This window comes from Chroicocephalus ridibundus, chromosome 5, assembly GCF_963924245.1.
Source record: "Chroicocephalus ridibundus chromosome 5, bChrRid1.1, whole genome shotgun sequence".
In the NCBI taxonomy this organism is placed as follows: domain Eukaryota; kingdom Metazoa; phylum Chordata; class Aves; order Charadriiformes; family Laridae; genus Chroicocephalus; species Chroicocephalus ridibundus.
This window is the reverse complement of record NC_086288.1, coordinates 3,058,007-3,076,115: the sequence shown is the minus strand read 5'-3', so window position 1 is coordinate 3,076,115 and position 18,109 is coordinate 3,058,007. Positions and strand designations below refer to the sequence as shown.

The following is an 18,109-nucleotide window of genomic DNA, read 5'->3' as shown; positions in this document are numbered from 1 at the left end:
CAGCACGACTGATCTTAATAAGCGTATTTTAATTTATCCAGCAATAATTAAAACCAAAAAAAGTACATTCTCCTCTTCCTGTACTGACTTTCTGCAACTAGCTATTTTTCTCAAATACAGTTATTAATTCTAAACATATAACACAACTCCACAAAGATCTCTCAAAAATCCTATGCAGAATATGTAATACATATTATCCCTTTTTATTTCTGAAAAAGGATTGTCTTCTTTGTGCCTTAATAGCATTGTCCCTTAAGAACTGCTTAGAAAATCTTCACTTGTGAACGACTGATTGATTTTGCTGCCTGAACACCTAAATTATATTCATTTTTATTTTAACCGTAGCAATAAGTCAAAGTTCTCTGAAACAAGAAATATGCTAGGCTGATAAACTCTCTGACAAAGGCTCTCCAAATAAAGAGAGGAAGTATTCTTCACTCTATTTCATAGTGCGTATTTCTACTACATTTGTCTCACACACATACAACAAATATATCTGATTTATGTGAACAAGTGACTTGGATGGAGCTGGCAGAGACTCCAAGTTTCACATACCTCAGGAAACAAAAAGAGCACAAAGATAATTAGGTTTTACCCATAGGCGGTAATCACAAACGAGTGAAATATTCATAATTAGACTTCTCCTTCAAGATCTGCAGGAATCCTAAAGGTTTACAAACAATTAAGTATATTCATTTTAACAGGCAAACTGAACGCAATAAAACAGTCAAGGGTTACTGAATAATTGTAATTCATGAAGCATCAACCATGTAGTTTGCCTTCAAAACTAATACTGCGAAAACCTACTAAAAATATAGGAAAATAGGTTCAATATTTAACTAAAATTAAAGAGAGCACAGAGGCTGTTACAAAACCCCATAGAGGTTATAATGTAACACGTACACGTAGCAATAGGCTTTTCTGTCACACACCAGTTAACGCCGAAGTCACTCGCTCCGCACTGAACCAATTCATTAGAGAACATTATCTGAAATGGGGTTCTCCGTATGCAGGTCTTCTCCGGGATCCTATTCCTATGAATTTACATCAGCGTTAACCGCTGTCGTCTATTTTATACAACTACGTTACGGTCCAGACCATACCTCTATTGCTTTGCTATGCTTTATTCTTTCCTCCATTCAGATCGGCCGAGGGGACACTGGATTCCAATTTCAAGTCTGCAGGTACAGCTGAAGGTTACCCCTTTGCCTGCAGGCAGTTCATTCAAGCCTAACCAGTCACAGGTAAACCTGAGCCAAGGACCTTTGAAATAAACGCGAAGACATCGCTTCGAGTTTTTCTGTAATGCTGAAAACAGCAACAGTTCCTGCTTGTCCCGGTTAGAATTGCTAGCAGTAAGTGACCTGGTTTCGTTAGGAAAGGCAACCTGTAAACTTGAGCGTACAACTTCCTTGTAAATCAGAAGGACACCTGTAAACTTGTCAGGTTGTTGTCATGGAGCATTACAGGCTTCCACAAGAAAAAAAAGAAAAAAAAAAGGAAGTTGGAGACAAACACTCTCATAACAAAAACGGGGGCTTCCTACAAAGAACTAATACCCTCCGATACAGAGCCTCGTGATTATAATTACCCCTAGTAGTGGCATGCCTTCTTCAGCTTCTGAGAAAAACCACAAAGTGTCTCTTCTGCTTATTTTTTGGAGAAAAGTAATGGCTTTGGAAAAGATTACTAGTGGGATCCAGTGCTGGGTGGCAAAACTGAACGTGTAAACGTACAGATGTCCGTGCAGAACGGGATCCCAACTATTAGTAGAGAAAGAAGGAAGCGTTCATCGCTGAATATTTTGACATCCTATATTGCTAGCTATTTCCATCACTAGCAACACTACTATTGCTATTTATTTTTTGCTCTTCTGAGTAGAAAATCTACCATGCGATAGAGATTTGAGTAGAGATTCTGCTGTGAGATAAAGAATTATGCTGTTCGTTTCAGCATAACTGTCCCCGCAGCAGTTCAGAAAGAAGCTGAATTCCTTTCCCAAGAAAACTAGAAGCAAGATGTCCCAATGCAAGTTCCTTTTACCAAACACTGACAGGTCCAAAATGAATACGAACGGTTTACTAATGACACAGCCTTAATATTAACTGCCGATAGCTCAGGAATTTCACATGCAAGTTACAGTTTTACCGTCCTTGTAGATAAAAATTTCTTGGTTATCTAGCTGTGGTGCAAGAGGGCCTGTGGGAACTCTTTTCAGGAGTCACACCGCAGTGAACAGCTCAACCTGATAACGTGAATAATTTGACTGTTACTTAGTCGTAAAGCGGTATTTTTCCCAGTGCTCATTACTAGAATTAAGACGACAAAGGTAGTTAAGCGGGGTGAAAAAAATCCAGGGCATCCGATTCAGCAGGAAGAAACACTCTGGGAACCAGCTGTTCACCAGGAAATCAAACACACTTTAACCAGGCAACAGTAGCTGCTCACACCACTCTGTTAAGATGTCTTTTCACTTGCCTTGCTAGTCACAACGATGAGCATGAATATAGTTCTGAAACTAAATGGCTCAAAGTTCTCACTTCAGTCTTGTTTCACGTAACCAGAAGAAATACATCCTCCTCAACGCCCATACAGGCACGGTGACAGATTTCCACAGCTTCTGTACCCATACATTTTGGTATCTCAAGAACCAATTCAAGTTAACGAGTTTCATCTAGTAACGAGAAAGCTGTAAATAAAATGAGACAAAAATCATGTTATAACAAAATGGAGAATTAAGATTGAGTAAAATATGCCTGGATGCAATCAGCAGTCAATCAGAATGACAACATTCTGCACAGTTTCAAATTGAAGAATTTTAATGGAGTCTTGAAGCTTAGATACAGAAATACAGTTGCAGACAGCCGAGGGTTCAGTTCTAAACGCCCAGGTAACGCTACCAGTATCTAAGTTTCTGAGGCTGTAACTGAGAACGTGAAGTTTGCGTAAAGCTTTCCCCCCACCCCTTTTTTTTTTTAATGAGGATAAAATTTTCCCAAAGTTCTTTTATCTTCGACTTCTGTATTTTCAAGCCATGATTTACATTCGGTGAATGTCCTGCTTTGGTTTTTATCCCACTGTAAGATTTTTTAAAAAAAGTAGGAAAAAGAACACGTGAACACACTACAGTTGTTTCCGCTGACTACGCTTACAAGTCAGGTGAGAAGTCTGGAGTTCGTACACGCACAAAGGGAGCGCACGGGAACGCGAGACCCATTCTCACACAGGCCGTAACTAGCTGTCGGTTTCGCCATGGACATTTTCCATGTGCACTTTGAGGTAGTCGTTTCTCGTAAACTTCTTGTGGCAAAGCTGGCATTCTGCCATCGGCCGATTGGGGTTGTGAGTCAGCTTGTGTCGGATCAGCATTTTCTTCAGGCTGAAGGACAGATCGCAAACCTGAGGCAGCGAAGACAAGACAAAGACACAAGAAGTCTTAAAATTTCAAGCATTTATAATGCTCCTTATGTTACACGACTGAGGCCACAGCCACACATACCTGCAATACCTAATAAGAGAGATGGTCTTTGGAAGAATAACTCCTTCAGAGAGCACCTTAAAGATGATTTTTACTCTGTATTCATAATTTCTGTCATACGTTCACAGTGGTAGCACGGGCACAGGGACAAAATGAGGGAAAACACACCCCATCTTCACAGTATCAACACGCTGAGCCTTCCCAGTTACATTGTGTTTTTTCTTTTAAAACCTATTATTCTACCTGGGAGGCAGCAAAAATTATGACAAAACATCACAAGCCTCCGTCAATTCGACCTACAGTGAAATATTTCCTTCCTGACCTCCAGAATGACATCTGCAGGTTCCTAAAAAAAAAAATCAGTTCAAATTGCTCAGTTAAAAGGAGGGAGGAGTCGGGGGAAGGCTCTGAAGACTGCAAGAAAGTTTAATAATTATTGAGGAGGAAACCTCTTTGTTCCAGTCTTCCTCTGCCTGGCCAAGAAAACAGAAGGCGTCTGCCAAGTGAAGATGCGATTCCTCTGCTGTATGATGTGGTGCGCTGCCTCCCTTCCTCCACCCTACTCCAAGTGGTCCGGTCCCTTCTGCCATTTGAATAAGCAGGTAGAGGGATGAGGGACTCTGCCAGGCTAAAACCATCACTTCTTATAGAAATTCCTATCCTGAAGTCAAAATGAAAGGTTAAGAACAAGTTCAGCCAAGAGAAGTGAGAATGAAAAGTTAAGAGTCTGTAGGCGAGACATGAAGTCAATTGAAATCGTGCAGATATATTGCCACGTTCGCCTTCCATCCAGGCACATGTTGCACGTGTGAATTTCCCAGAGACAAAAATAAAAGCAAGCATGCTCCTGGATTTAAGAGAACTAGGCGAGAGTCATACGATTAAATAAGAACGAACACCCACAAGAAGCTTGCAATCCTAGAATTCCAGGTTCATTCCAGACAAAGACGTCTTCCCTGCGGAGGCAACTAAGGGAACCCAGCACAATCTCTCTTTAGGAAAATTAAGTTTTAAATTCATTTTGATGTCAAACTAGTAACGAAAATGCTGAATGATTACCGACTCCTTTTGAAACCAAGACAGACAAATAGAGCTGACTATCAGAGTAGATAATCTTGACCTGCCGTATATGTATTTTATGCCAATTAAGGCAAAACCATACAACAACCATAAAAAGGGCAAGGGCCAGAGGCAAGTTTTGTACCCAAAATAATTCGTTCCCCAGACAAGAACACCGAACGTCCTGTTGAGATGGAACATTTTTGGATTTAGGACATGACATAATACCGAGGACTTTTACACAGCAACTGTAACTTTCCAACTTCCCCCCCCCCCAAATGTATAATTACCTCTTTCAAACCTAAGCAACAGTCACCCTTCTGTTACGTGACACTGAACGTCACTTACTGCATCCACCAGTCAGGTTGTAGTATCACTTTTGCCAAGTGCCATTTTCTAGTCCTCTTCCACAGAGCACCACAGAGTGAAGTCCTAACATTTACCTAACCGTAACCATCGTGCTCGCTCACAAGTCTCAAGGTGTTAAAAGTATCATATACTTGTAAACACAACACGTTTCTTGGAAGCTGATATATACATGTACAAGATACATACGTGTTCTGTGTATCTTACGCACACCTCCTCATTTTTAAAGTAAAGTAAACAGCTTATAACACAGTCTTAAAGTATGTTTTTTTCATTTAAAATGCTCGCGTAACAACTGGTGTAATGTCCTGCTGTTCCTTCAAGGATCTAGCATGTTCCACTACCGTACTTCTTCAAAAAGAAGATGGAATGCACAGGATCATTCCTTAAAGATACGATACATCTTGTGCTGTGCTTACACATAAAAGTTTTGGGGAGCTTTTAAGAGTTTGCTTCATATTTCAATTTTATAAGCAAGACAGATCTTTTATAGATTTACAAGCATGCTTGCTAATGTGCACCTGAAGTCTCATCAATCTCTTCAAAATGATCAAAGTTTTGATTGATTAGGGAGGATGGAAAAGAGTGACATTTGAAAATAAGCGTAGGGTCAACGAAAGGCAGAGTGGAGGGAAATACTGTACTCGAAAGAAACCAGGACAGGCAGTACCTGACCTTCCTGCCCCCAAAGAATAATCTGTCGTCTCCGAGACAACTGATTTTCAATCGGCCTCCCAGTAAAACATGGGCTGCTCTTCAGAGGACAGAAATCTAATCCGCTAGGAAAAAACCACATCTTGTATTTCCCTATTTCAGTTATTTTCACTTTCCTATGTGATATACACGAGAATTTTCACCTTTTAACGGGAATATTCAATTTGCACTGCTATCAGTAGTTCGTGAGAGCTTTAAGTCATTGACAGCAAGTTCTGAACGCGCTTTTGTTGACTTACAGACACAGAAACAGCCACGTGAATAAACCGTAGCACCTTCATCAAACAGGCTACAGAAGTATTACTTTTATGCGTCGCACAATCCTGTACTGTAACGTCTGTTCCAAATGCCTAAGAGGATGAGAAGACATGGCTTTTATTTCCGATTCTGGAAAAAAATTCTACTTAAAGCAAAAACGCAGTTTAAAAAAAAAATAGGTGGGGAATAGTTTATATCTGACGAGGAAAGGTGCGCTGTCAAGTGAAGCCTGTTCTTGAGATTTCCCCCCCCCCCCCCAATAGCCAAAAGTTTTGTCTTTAGTTCTTTGGCACTGAAAGCAATTCCTGTTTGTAAATGCTGATGGTACTAAGAAACAAAGATTCTGACAGCAAATGTTAATATGTTATTTAGAAGAAAAAGCTGAGTAGTTTCTATGATTGCTTCTAATGCCAGGTAGGAAACGAGACCAAACCCCTCAATTCTCTTACGACTTTTGTCTTTCAGTGTGGCTTCAAGTCTGATTATGTTTATGAATATGCTAATCATTGAAAAAATGGTTTTCACCTTTAAAGGATTCTTAGTAGGTCTGGGCATTAGACTCACGGACTTTTCCCATGACTTCAATGAGTAAGGGCACGCCAATAGTATGCCTTCACCCCCTAAGAACTGGCAACAGAAACGGGGGAAAAAAATACAGAAAACAGTAACAAAACCAATTATGAATATGGGAAGTCGTCATGCAGTGTTGGAAAGAGAAACAATTTCAGAGAAGTTAACTAAGAAGGAACATGGCGCGTGTACAGAAAGCAATGAATGGACTAGCTATTAACACTCTCTGTTATCAACGGAACTAAAAGACAGTTCTTGAAATCCCATTGCAATAACAACCCGACACTCTCCTCTCCCCAGAATCTCCTTCCACAGTTAAGAATTTGTGGAAGTTGTTGCCATAAATGACCACTCAATGCATTCTAAGAGAAATAACGAGTACATCTACAGCCATCCTTAGCAGGATAAACATTGTAGGTCAGGATATTTTTGTGTGTAAAAAGCATCTTTAGCATTGGGAACAAAACACTAAATGTCTGCCAGAGGTAAACTCTTCTGTTCAGTGTCCACTACTAGTTTTCCTGTAACTTCTGCTGAAACACCTGGTAACGGGCAATGTGCGAGACAGCTCTAGAGGCACGGTCTGCTCTCGGTGACGTTTACTATGTCCCCAGCATTGGCAGAAGTGGAGTCTAGATGACGTAAGGAAAGCAAAACTTTCAAAACTCTCCCAAGTGGGCATCTAGAAGCAGACCATGGTAGGCACCTGGGCAACAGAAGAGTGACTCAAGTGAACAGTAGAGGCAACTATTGTTTATGTCCAAACGCTGAAGAGTCAGCAATCTCACTGTGCCACTGGCAAAAGACTAGCACTGAAGAATAATTTTGGTGGAATTATAAAAAAAATCTCCACATAAAAATTCTCAGAGAAGGACTAAGACTAGACAGAGATTACACCTGTTTTTAGAAGTACTGTGTATTTGGAAAAACGCAGTTCCAACTAATTAACGAGGAAAACTGAAGGAGGAAAGTAGGTTTTCATACAGCTCCTCTTTTCAAATAAAGAAAAGAAAAAAAATATAACCACCACCCCAAATAGGTCTGAAAAAGCAGACTGCGAATCCAAGACCAGCGAATCTTGGATGCACAGTGTGGGAAAAATCGCATTTACGCTGCAAGCTAGCCAACAGCTAATGACCAATAGAGCAATCTGAAAGCTGAAAGAGTTCTTGACAACGATTTGGAATGAGAGAAATCCTCAAGGTACTATCTACAGCCAGGCTGAGATTATCCCAACAGTATACAGCAAATCTCCTGACTTGTAGCCATCAGCAAAATGTTGAGGCTGATTTTTTTTCCCCACTAAGTTATTACATTTTATTGTCAATGAAGTGTCACCAGATTATTTATTAAAAGCCGGGTCAATTAACAGACCCTTGCAACTATCACGCCAAGCGGTTATTCTAATTTCGCATCTAATTTTAGAAGTTTGTGAACAAATTTACAACTGTTCGGACCGAGCCACCGAGGATATAACGGAAAGCTAGCGGCTCCCTTGTGACTAGTTCATTAAGAGCTAGTACCACAAAACAAAGCACTTAACGCTAATCCTATACCCTCTTCTGATGCCCCTCCTAAATCATTGAGCAACAACTTAAATTCTGAAAGCCATTATTTTCCAACAGTTTCTGCACATTCAGCTTCCCCCCCACACCTTCCAAAAGCTGTGAGATACGTTGTATGCAGGATGGGGTAAACTGACTGCAAGGTATTTGACGGCAATCTACGAACTGTAAGATGATACGCTGCATTGCAGCGCTGCGAGCATACAAAGCATCCGCGATTTCTTCGTTGAACGATAAAAAAAACCAACTATGAGCAGATGTTGAAAATACCAGACCAAATTTCACCAAACAGAAATTGGAAATTCTGAATTCTTATTTGCGTCATTCAACGACATCGGAAGCATTCAGATTCCATGTAATGAATTAAATGCCTTTTCCTGTATCCCAAACAGTATGAATTTGTAACTTGCAACATCCAAATTGCATTAATAATGGTGAAAATAACTCTTAAGGGATCCAAAAATCATAAAATAAAAGGGCGAGCAATGCTTTTGGCAACTGAAGAGGGTACACGAAATTCCCTGGACGGTCTTTTCATTAGTTTGGCAATCAAAGACCACATGAAGCGTAACTTTATGCCGCAGCCAATAGGTGCGAGGCCGTAGTCTCGCTGCGATTACGTCCTGCTGCCGCACTGAGAAGTCAAGACGACAAAGGGACAGATCAACTCACATCACACTGAAACGGCTTCTCTCCGGTGTGGGTTCTCATGTGCTCATCCAGGCCTCGCTTTTGACTGAAAGCCTTGTTACACTCTGAACATTGGTACGGCTTTTCCTGTATGGAATGACAACAGTGAGTGAAAGTGAGTGAAAGTGAGCCAACGCAGAGCCCCGGTCATTAAAGGAGTGGAATTCCATGCTGGATGGTGCAAGTTTTATATTCTCTCTAAGGGATTACAGTCAGTGAAAACAACAGAAAACGACTTTCAAATGATTAAGTGAAAGCTGGGAAAGCTGTGTCCTGACAGTTTCCACTTCAACACCCACTTATGAATTAATTATCTGTTCCAGTCTTTCAATCCCAGCCATTTTGGGAGTCTGGTTTTCGTAATGTGAAAGGTACAGAAACATAAAATTCCAATGTACTTTCCTTTATGCTCCACAAAAGTTTAAAGCATAAAGACAAGTAAGATGTCTGTAAAAAACCTCAGGTTTGCTAGCAGGTTTCCAAGCAGAGGCGAGGGGAGGAAGTCTAGTACAAGGAAAGCTTGTGGTAGAAAGAACCCTTCTTTTGAGAAGCGGTGACAGCAGGTTAATCACATATTCATCGCAGAATCTCAAAAGAGGTGCGGATGGCAACCAAGCCATCTGTGTTTTTATTAAAACTATCGATTAGCAGCTACTGTAACACACGATGTTATAAAAGCTGCAAGCTCACTGACATCAAATAAATAGGTATATGTACGGAAAACCACTTCGATAAAGAATTTCTTCTTTGAAGTTCTCCCTTAATACAGGAACTGTTATATAAGGCGTTCCACTAAAGTTACAAAAGCACTGTATGGGAAAAAAACCATTTAAATAAATTAATTAAATGTATTATGACATTACATATTACCTCACTAAAAATTTGATGCTATAGAGGCACCTTCATTTTGAATCAAATAATTACACTTATTTCGCTCTTATCCCACTTTTTACTACAGTCCCAAATTCCGTATTGCTTAAGTTCTAAAGATGGGTGTTTTAGGCAACAAAGTAAACATTTTTTACTAAATTAAATTGAAAACAAAGACTGAAAATCAACAGGCAATAAAAATGCTAAGTCCATAAGTTAACAAATAATAGGCAATAATCTTAACGGTCTTTTGGGAAATAACGTGGGATCCAAGGGTAAGTGAGAGGGAACGATGCGGGTTAAGTGTCGAAGCTACAAAGCGAAGAAATTCTCTGGTTATCGAATTCCTGTTCTGAGTACGTAGGGGACGATCAGGTCTCCATATATCGCTGAATCCTGCCAGGTCCTCAGCGTAAACCAGACAAGTCGTACAAGGGACCACAAGTCAGGCTTGTGCTGGGTAAGTCCCAAGCTCCCTCTTTGCAGGGACAGAGATCTTGGCGGGGGCGAAGGACGGACTGGGTTTTTCATTTTGCTCGAGTTGCGACGGACTCGCCTCCCCTGAGGTCTCCTCGAAAGGCAGCGTCATAGACAGAAACATCTCAGCTTTTAATGGCAGGAATCCTCTAGCTCACCATAAACGGGTCATAAGCCGCATACATGGGGGAAAAGCCCTTCAATTTCAGACATGAGTAAATCATGAGATAAATCAAGCACGTTTCAGTATGGTGCAAGACAAATCTTCCTACTGACACAGGCTGAGTACATGGTGCCCAGCTGCATCTAATTAAACCGGCCCAAAGTGAAGTCACTAATGAGCATTTTCCCCCATAAGATTCTCCTTACATGTTTATCATTTGTGGTTTTTCGTCGTTATCTTAATTTCGTAATGTCCATGGTTCTTCAGTATAGAGGAAAACAGAACAAGTTACCTAAAAAAGATCTGAGCTGATCTTAAAAAAAATTAAAAATAAAAATCATTACTTAGACTAAAAACTTCACAGGGAATTTTGCTAGACTGACTAAAGACTTCATGAAGCAGGTCTGTAATTTTTAAAGAAATGTACGAATAAGCCATATGAAAAGCAGGTTTCTGCAATGCCCCCTTAATTGGTTTTGCATTGCGGTTAACATAAACCACATTTGCTGCGAGTTCTCTGAAAACGGCCTTTCTCTGCATAGGTTGTTCTGCAGAAAGCGCAAAGTAAAGTATCTGACGCGTACATCTTCAACACCTATGAAAACATTCCTTATTGCAAACTATTCCAGGTGCACTTGCTCCCTTTTTATCATCTTGTTCTTCAGGTATCTGAAGAGTTAACTCGGTTACGATTATCTTTCTCATTTCAGAGCTAAAAGGACTTCAGGATACCATTTTTGAGAGAGAGACGTTATAAACTCTGGGAAGCTGAAGTCACAAACATGGGCTGTAATACCTTCCCCAGGGTTATGTTTGGCTATTTGTATTATTCTCTATGGCAAAAAAGGGTATATCTAACCATTCCCTTGGCATTTGCATTCAAATTCACATATGTAGTGCATGAAACACATCCAAAGCTGTCTTTGATCTAATTTTAGATTCTTACATCTGTATATTCCAGTGACTTCAGCAGATGCAATTCTGCTTCACACCAGCCCCCTCTCCCCGCTAAGCCAAGCTGCCCCTCGTTCACGTTTGAGTCTGTTTCCGTAAAATCAGTGGTGGTGTCCAGAGCCAAACTTGGCCCCAAGTTTCTCTCCAGAGAAAGACTTGTTTGTCGGTTTCGAAGACGACATCATTCTCAGAGACCGATTTCTTCAAAACAAAACACACTGTGCTTTTCTTTTCTCTCTCTCTCTCCCCCTTCTTCCCCTCGTATCAAATTTCCACTGCACAGTTCTTGGAGAAGGCAACACATTTAGAACATGGAAAAGATGATGGTGACTTGTCATAACCACCACGGCTCTAAACGTGAACAGGGAAAAAAAGATAGATAGAAAGCACAGCAGTAAGTCTGAAAGACGGTTAACGCCACCACAAAAGGACAACGGGGACCAACGACGAGACTGGAAAAGAGCTGGACAAATTTAAATCACCAAGCAAAAGGGAAAAAACCTGCTAACTGTCAACAAAACAGGAGGTCAGTGGGAAGATCACATAAGTCTGACTTCAGAGGAGTCAGCAACTGCTAGTACTGTAAATCTACCCTCTGTTCAAAAAGCATCTGCCGGGCCACGACTATGGTGCCAGCAAAGCCAAAGGATTCCACGTGTTTTCTTTTATTGCTGATATAAATGAGGAAGGGAGGAGGAAGAGTGAGAGAGACAGGATGTAGCTGATACTGCAGTGATTTAATATTACATTTTAAAGTATACCAGGTATAAACAGAAATACGTAGATCAGGATTTATAACCTTCCTGCCTCTAAACAAAGAAAAGGCCAAGGAGGGCCCAAATGGGACTTGGTATTCTGCAAGGTGCTTCCCTGTTAAGACTGAAACTCCCGTCTCTGGTGATTTTCACTTCCCTGTGGTAAAACTGAGAGGAATTCAACATTTTATCAACTATGACAAACAAAACAGCCTGCAATACACACGTCACCTGTCTGTGGCTAGCCAGATCATAAACGACTACCTTGGATTCTATGCAAGTTGTGCTTTGCATTAGGAAAGCCATCGGAACACAACCAATTCTCAAGGCCATTGGACAGATTTGATAGAACATGTGTACAGAGTATCCCGCAACCGCCGCAGATGGAAATACTTAAGCGCAGAATATCTGAACTCCTAACTGCTGCTGTAGTTGACTGTATCTCCCTTAAGAAATATAAATATATTATGTATATTAGTGCACATGGTTGTTTCTGTAAACCCGGTCACATCGATCACACAGGTAAAACAGCAGTGACTTTGATATGAATATCTCCAAATAACTTTTAAAATCTGAATTTAGAACTATTTCATGAGCTCAACAGCAAGACAGACATAATCTAGACATTACTGTATTCAAATAAATCATAGCTCATGATTCAAATAAATGAGAGTTAAGAACAGTTCTAGTAACTCTTTCCAAGGTGGCATGAGCAAGTTAAACCTGGGCTGAATCCACACTCAGGAGACCTTATTCTTCACTTTTTTGTTTAAATTAATTTACTGAAGTGATTGCAGAATATACTTTAGTTCATCTAACTTTCTATTTTCTTGTTTTTAATTGCTTTCATTATTCTAAAGCAAAGAGCTTTCCTTTGCTCCCAAAAAGAAAGTCTTACAATGTCTATGCAAGATGTAGAAACAGTAACATTATCTCCATTCAAACCTTTTGTGGAGAATTTGAAAATATTTGTATTACTCAATAGATACGATTGGCTGCTACGTGTATTTGCATTATCACTTCAACACAGGGTAAGTAAAAAAAAAATTGTTGTGAAAAAAAAAATCAGCAAGAATAGAAATATGTGGCCTAGAAGGAACAAACATGACCAGCCAGACATTAAAATATCCCAGTCGGGCTTACAGCTACCAAGAGCTCAAACAGAATCCTGAAAATCCTATAGCTTTGCCAACCTGAAAACGCAGAAGACAGTGGTGTTATCGCAAGAGGACAGGGACAAATACAGACTTCAGGAAGCATTATCTAAAGGGTACCTTAGGCGTGGAGGGAAGGGCATTGAGTTTAAGACACCTACATATTTCACACAACCTCTTTGCTCTGTGTGTTTTAAGCCTTGCCCTAACACCAGTAACATTTTGTTTCAATTATTACTAGTTATTAATGTTGACGTGTCCCTCAAACCACACTCAAGAGCTCTTCAGGTAGTTGCACACGGCATGTATCAAAGATGGTGACCAGAAGAGGTATCAGCCTGTCAAAACCCCACCTAAATATGCCATGAAGGTTCAGGGCTACAACAGCCTGAAAAGCACAGCCTCAGGAGACTGGAAAAGATTCCACCCTAACCCAGGGTTCACGACGCATACCCACAAGCAACCCGCAACCTACCTCGCGGCCTCACTAACAGCAAACTTCTACCAAAAGCTAAGCAGAAGAGAGATGAATGAGTAACAGAAGTCCTAGAGAATCGGACGGATTCTTTCTGCTCGGTGTAGAAACTCCCCACAGAGAGTGTCAGACCACGCTGAGGGCCAGGCCAAGCGAGTCGTTCTTTACAAGAAAACCTGTTACGAGAACAGCTGTGGTAATAGACCTTTGAGCCTCAGCAAATTCCAGTGTCAATGCACAGCGTTTTTTCTATGTTTAAGAAGAGTGATGGGTGGTTTCCACTGTCAATGAAGTGGTGACCTGCAACATATTGCTCAATTCTTTTTAAAAGACCAGCTTTCATCTTAATCAAAGGGCTAGGGATTGAGGTACAGTGAAGTAAGAAAGACAGTAGAGTGCCTACTGAAACAAGGGGGGCTTATGTAGCTGATGTTTAGCTACATTTCAGCCCCCCCAAAAAAAAAGACTAAGCTGATTAATGTCAGGAAAAAACCATCACAGTGATACTTTCTGCTAGGTCATCGCCACTAGCAACACATCCCCCGTCGAGAAGAGAGGCTGAGGCTCTTAAGAACACAGATGGTGAGAGTTAACGGAGTCCAGTTCTGAATTTAAGTGTGAAAAATGTGCAAGAACTAACGAGATGCTCTCTTAGTAACTGGAAGGTTTTGGAAACTATAGCAAGTGGCTCACCCACAGACAGAGGCCTACTTGAACTATCAGACTTGCATTAAATGACTCAAGTAATGTTGAGACAGGAAGACAAAGGCCGATGAGAATTTACAACTGTACAGAAATAGTAAGGATTTTAATCTCACAATGATTAAAACTCAATAAACAATCACTTAACAAGTACACATTTCCTCAGTTGAGATGTAAAATCCTTTAAAAAAATACTTCCAATAACTAGAGCAGGCACAGAAAATTTCCTCTTGAAACAACTGCGAAGGGATTTTGGCAAATTTAAACTAAAGCAGTCCTTTTTATTAGAAGTCACTGATGTTTTGTTTGAGAAGTTCTCAATTCAGTTTTGGGGGTTTTGAAAAAAAAAAAAATCTGAAATTCTTGCAATAAAGTTTGTCATGAAAATAAAAACAGGCATCTTCACTGAAATGTCTGCCGAAGGAAAAAAAGGTATATCTACTCAAAAACTTTAGTATATGCAATTAGTCAGACTTTACCATTAACTAACCACTTTCCAGAGTATTTCTGCCTATTTGCTACCTACAGTCTGTAAGGTTTGTGTTTCTTTGTTGTTTGTTTTTGTGGGGTTTTTTTTGTTTGTTTGGGTTGGTTTTTTTTTTGAACTGCTGAAGTCATTTTCTGCCCCTAAGATTTAGTGAAGGAGGGTTCATTTAATCATCCACGATGAAAATTCAATAGATGTTGATCTGCTCTTGGAAAAAGAACAGTATCAATATAAAAATGCACATTTTCACTCTACGAGGAAACGATGATAATCAGTCAACATTACATAAAAAAAGCGTGAAACTATAGGTGCAGTGGGATTCAAACCTTCTAGATCGTGTATACAAACACGGATTCCACAGGCAAGGAGACCACAGCACTGGCAAAGTCATCATCCTCAGACAGATGTTTGGGAACTCACTCATGTCTCACCAAGAGGGAAATATAGAGAAAATCTAATATTGAAAAAAACTCAAAATTCAATCAACACCTCATTATTTCATTACACACTGTCATGTGCATAGACGACTATATTTAGTACCCAATGCAATATTTTAATTTTTTTTTGGCAATGCAAGATATGCTGTTTCTAGAATTCATGGCTGCTTTTTTTTAGAACTTCAAGCCCAAATACTTCCTAAGAAACAAAGAACAAGTGGCATTATGTCACAATTGTCAATTTGTTCTTGCATTTCATATTTTTTTAAAAAGTTATTTTACTTTAATATTCTTCTGAGTTACAAAAAAAGCATAGAGGAGGTTGTGTAAAAGTAAAGTTCCAAACGAATGCTTTGGAAAGACTGTTTAATTCAGGGCCTGGATGAGGACAGTTTTCTTCTTCTGCTGTTCCAGCAGCAAGCTGAAACGCTAACTTGAAAAGAAAACCTCAACAGGAGGCTGTCTAGCTTCCATACTTACAATGGTCTACACCTATTCCCATGAAATTAATGAATAAAACTCAAAATTCACTCAAGGTTGGCTAACCGTGTCAAGCCCCGAGTCCTTAGCTTCTACTGATATCATTACACTGACGTCACTCACGTGACCGCAACCCACGCAGACGTATTCGTAAGAGCTTCAGACGAATACCCTCAGCCACCACCACCCAAATTAACCATGAGATTAAGGAGTTCAAGAGTTGACTTCAAAACATACCCAATGCTCAGGCCACTCGATCCCACCAATCCTTGCAATTTTGAGGCTACGCTGCTAACAGCATCCAAGCTGCCCAGCTTCAAAAGAACAAGGAAGTGCAGGAGACAAAGATTCCTCGACAGTATGGTGAGTACCAACAGCTTAAGCGTCCAGAAGCTACGTAACATCAACGCCAATCTATTGGCCGGTTCCATGCAACCTGTATATATACGTTATGTATATGTGCGTATACACATATCTACATTTAAAAAAAGCAAACCACGCGGCCAAGTATTTCAAATGCGGACAAGTGAAGTCAGTTGCAGAGTTACAAAAATATGCTTATCGCTTAATTTTCTCCATTTCTTACAACATAATCTCTGAACACCAGCTGCTTTTTTAAACGTACTTAAAGATTAATGCATTTTTAAATAGTAGCTACTTACGCATGAAACAAAGAAATGTACCTACCTAGCGTACCTACCACTGTAATTTCTCTAATTTTTAAGTATTACCTCGGAAACGTACAATTTGAGCACTAGAGCGAGCAGCCTTCCAGCCATCAGAAATCAGATTTTTAAACAAGCTATAAAAATGACATGTATCTGTTATACCTTCAAAGTATAAACATGAAATAGTCAAACCAAGTGATGAAAAAGCATCTGCAAATGGCTTCTACTCTTTTCTGTTTTCCATCACTGCCTTGTATTTAACCGAAACAAACTGTAATAGAACTACCATTTTCAGAAGTAAGGAAACCATCAATTTGACATGACAGTAACTCTGAGCACCTATCAATGACCGTTTTTCCAAACTTTAACAATTATATTGCAGTAACATACAATAATTTTTCTACGTGTTTAAGCTCCAACTATGTAGTATTATGCCAGGCACTGCATAAAGCCTCAGGAAAGAGCTGACGTTTACTGCGCTGCGAAGGTGGGAAGCGCGCGTGTATTTCCTCAGAGCTGACATGGTCTGTAAATTCATTTCATCATCAAGGACTTCAATGAACTCCTCATTTATGTTTTCTTAGGCTGTTCTATTTCTTCTTCTTAAGGTAAAAAAAAAAACAAAACCCCGAAAGACCAAAACCATACACCAAACGCTTTCACTTTCATAGAAACAAATCAGTACTCGGGTGACATTTTAATATGAGGTCGTTGGTATTCTCCTTACATTGTCAGTAGGGGTTTTGGCTTACCTTCTCTGTTTACTCCAGAGTTCGAGCTGACACCTGTGGCCACCCAGGTTGTACTCAGTTTAGCAGCTGCCAGACCTTAATCAACTTCCTACAATGATTTCTCCAGCAGCCTTCCCTGATCCGCAGGATCAGGTTTGGCATTTAATCCCACTGGTAAAATATATCTAGGCTTAATATCCACAACGACACTTTCCTTGTTGAATGTCATATTATTACTTTTAAGCCACTTCACAATTTTTCAGGCCAAAAGACCAGATTCTTTTTTTCAACATATTAACAAGGTTAGCCTTTGAGGAAGGGTGCTATGATTATGTTTATTTCCACCTTGCTAGGCTTAGCTGATACAAAAATGCCTTTTGGATTTACACACCTTGTTATTTATGCTTTGAATAATTCTTTTGCATGCAAGAATAAACTTCAAAATACCGTGTATGTGTAGGAGAGGGTAAGAATAGCCAACATCCTCACAATCATTTGTCTTGAGAAGTCAACACATGGCATGCCTGAAGAGAGAAGTTTCACGCGTGACTTCCTGGCTTCTCTTGTTCTTAGAACTGACGGAGATGAACACCGGCCAACACACTACATTTTTTATTTCCTAATCTTTAGTTTTGTCTTTGTTTAAATGGCCTACAATCGCAGAACAAGTTATAGTGAATTTCTATCGTGCTATCACGCTGAGGAGTTTCAAGCTATTTCTGCCCAGGTATAATCCTTCACTGGAAGAGTTCTTACACAGTACACAGAATATATCTCCTTCAGTGTTTATCCGCGCTTTTGAAGCACGCTTCCCAAACGGCCCCCATTACTGGGCTTTGGTGCACAATTCCAAACTGTTTTGGACTGCACGACCTGGATTCCTTTTGGAAAAAAATTAAACCAGAAGGTTTAACGCGTTCCAGGGAGCACTATTGTGCATTCAGTCCATAGGACCGGACTCCACATAATCTGCAATAAAATCCCTGAAACACATGCTAGATAAACGTCAGAGTCCCTGCACCAAGTGTTTCACTTTACATACCTACTACGGCATTG

The 18,109-nt window shown here is 40.0% G+C and overlaps 1 protein-coding gene across 2 annotated transcripts in view; it reads right to left on the bottom strand.

Moving 5' to 3' along the window:
- Window positions 1–2,890: 2,890 nt before the first annotated feature.
- Window positions 2,891–18,109, bottom strand: part of PRDM5 (PR/SET domain 5) — an 85,463-nt gene continuing 70,244 nt past the window's right edge. The window contains exons 15-17 of one of the 2 annotated variants that reach the window (XM_063336016.1): window positions 8,683–8,787; window positions 5,857–5,967; window positions 2,891–3,399 (exon numbers count right to left, since the gene is read on the bottom strand). In XM_063336016.1, coding sequence (XP_063192086.1) covers window positions 3,235–3,399; window positions 5,857–5,967; window positions 8,683–8,787 — 381 coding nt within the window. In that variant the 3' untranslated portion in view covers window positions 2,891–3,234. The remainder of the gene's footprint in view (window positions 3,400–5,856; window positions 5,968–8,682; window positions 8,788–18,109) is intronic. The other variant, XM_063336017.1, reaches the window with a different exon arrangement.